The sequence below is a fragment of the Salvelinus fontinalis genome, chromosome 31 (genome assembly GCF_029448725.1).
Source record: "Salvelinus fontinalis isolate EN_2023a chromosome 31, ASM2944872v1, whole genome shotgun sequence".
Lineage (NCBI taxonomy): Eukaryota > Metazoa > Chordata > Actinopteri > Salmoniformes > Salmonidae > Salvelinus > Salvelinus fontinalis.
Window position 1 is genome coordinate 17,195,414 of NC_074695.1, and position 2,267 is coordinate 17,197,680.

Below are 2,267 nucleotides of genomic sequence, written 5' to 3' on the forward strand. Positions count from 1 at the left end.
CATAGTTAAATCACTTTTATTTGTTGACATAAAAATGATAGTGATCCCTAGGATGGTCAATGACATTAACCCATGGGCTTTGGAGGAGGTCTTGGGGCACCTCCCTAGAAGGGAGAAAAAACATACTTAGTTAAATATTCAGAACATGATTTTAATCTACTTTCCCTTAACTTCCTGTCCTTATAGGAGCTTCAGGATTCAGACTAGGTTCATTTAAATAGATTCAGATCATGCATTCAGGTTTGTAATCAATAAGTTGATTTTGCGAATTGACTAGCCAATGTCAAATTAACTTGACATTCTTAGACTACATGGTTTTGGATTGAAAGCCCACCCAACACGCTCTTCCAGAATCTATGCAATCACATTGAGTAAAGGGACGAGCATTATTGGGACGATTAACTTCACTAGGAGTTAAAAGGCATCGCCAAGTACACAGTGCTATAACTTACACTGGGCCTGAAGCGAGGTGGTGGTGTACGGTCCTTCCTGGCCTCGGTGGAGCGATTCCTCACCACCTTGCTGTGGATGGCACAGCTCACACAGTAGTGCAGCTTCACATACAGTTTGGGCAGCACGTAAGCTGGAAAGGGCAGATAACAATAAGGGCAGGGTTAGATCAATGGCCCCTCACAGTTAGGCCAGAATATTGATACTACAGTAGCCATTAAGCCATTGTCGTCTAGGTCACAGAGGCATTCAATCCAGCCATAACATGTGTACAGGGAAAAAGGAATTTTTATGCATCAGAGCTCATGATACTTTCACATTTCATCCAGTAAAATCTTCCCAAAGCGACAGATGTAAAAAAAGAAATGTGCCTTCCAAAAACCCGATTTCAGAATCTGAAGAGACTGACATTACACCATCCTTATACTGGATACAGCAATATTTTTTGTGTGTTTTTATTGACATTCAGCAGCTCCTTACCATCGAACACACTGGCCTCTGTGATGTCCCTCACCGCAGCAGCCTCCACAATGTTTCTGATGACAAACTTCTTGATGGCCTTGTCCTTGGGAACACACCGGGCACAGTTGGTGCAGCGGATGGGTTGAACATGTCCACGTCCCTTCTTGGCACGGCCATTGTTCCTTCTCTTCTTAGTCTGGGGAGAAGATACCAGTTATTTACTTAACCTTTATTTAACTATTCAAGTCAATTAAGACCAAATTCTTGTTTACAATGACTGCCCATCCGGGCCAAACCCTCCCCTAACCCGGACGACGCTGAGCCAATTGTGCGCCGCCCTATGGGACTCCCAATCACGGCCGGTTGTCATACAGCCCGGTATCGAACCAGGGTCTGTAGTGACGCCTCAAGCACTGAGATGGAGCCAGTTAGTTTTAACACTATAAAACCAATGTGACTGCCAGCAACAAGCCAAGTCTCGGGACCTGGCTTACAACGTTCCTGAACTGATCAGGTAATACAAATTCAACGCAATGTATTTATATAATCGATTTCCCCTATTCATCTGTGCCACATCATTCTGATAATGAAAACACCAAAAGTGTTTGCGCCTAGATAACATGAATGTGTTAACTTAGTTAGTTTCCAAGCTAAGCTACTACTAGTTAGCCAACCAACGTCAATCTATTATTGCTGTTGATCTGTTAACTAGCTATCCAACCATCTGTGTCGACAGACTAACCGATTATTATTCTGCTTGAATATGCAGTTTGGCGCCGATCACCTGGTTGACAATTTATATCAAAGCATTACTATAGACGACCCCGGTTGAACAGCGACACAAATCAAGCGCGTGCCTGTTGTGGCAGCATGCGGCTAACTAGTTAACCATATTTGACATCATTCCTAGCTATAAAAAACATTTTAAACACTACTTCTGAAAAATGTATTACATATTACTTTTTTCTATAGATAAACGACCAATCCAGTGGTGTATTTTCGTGTGTTTCTTTCATTTCAACAGAATGGGCCTGTAGAAGAATCAGAGAAGCGCTTACCATCGTGTCACGTAAGGGTGGAAAGAGAACCAGCCGGAAATGGGAGGAGAATTCATGTCTTCCGTCTGACAGGAGATCAATGCGCATGTGCAAACCCAATGTGCGTTTTGTGTAGACGTCCACTTGATGTCACTATTGACCCGTTTATGAGATCAAGTTTGTACAGCTGTTCTTTTATATACTGAACAAAAATATACACGCAACATGCAACAATTTTTAAGATTTTACTGAGTTACAGTTCATATAAGGAAATCAGTCAATTTAAATACATTAATTACGTCCTAATCTATGGATTTC

At 41.9% G+C, this 2,267-nt stretch overlaps 1 protein-coding gene across 1 annotated transcript; it reads right to left on the reverse strand.

Moving 5' to 3' along the window:
• LOC129829681 (40S ribosomal protein S26) lies at window positions 1-2,057 on the reverse strand. The gene is made up of 4 exons (XM_055891536.1): window positions 1,971-2,057; window positions 931-1,108; window positions 453-583; window positions 1-104 (listed from the first exon to the last, which is right to left on the reverse strand). Exons 1-4 carry the CDS (start codon window positions 2,055-2,057, stop codon window positions 66-68), a joined length of 435 nt encoding a protein of 144 aa, XP_055747511.1. The 3' UTR covers window positions 1-65.
• Window positions 2,058-2,267: the final 210 nt, after the last annotated feature.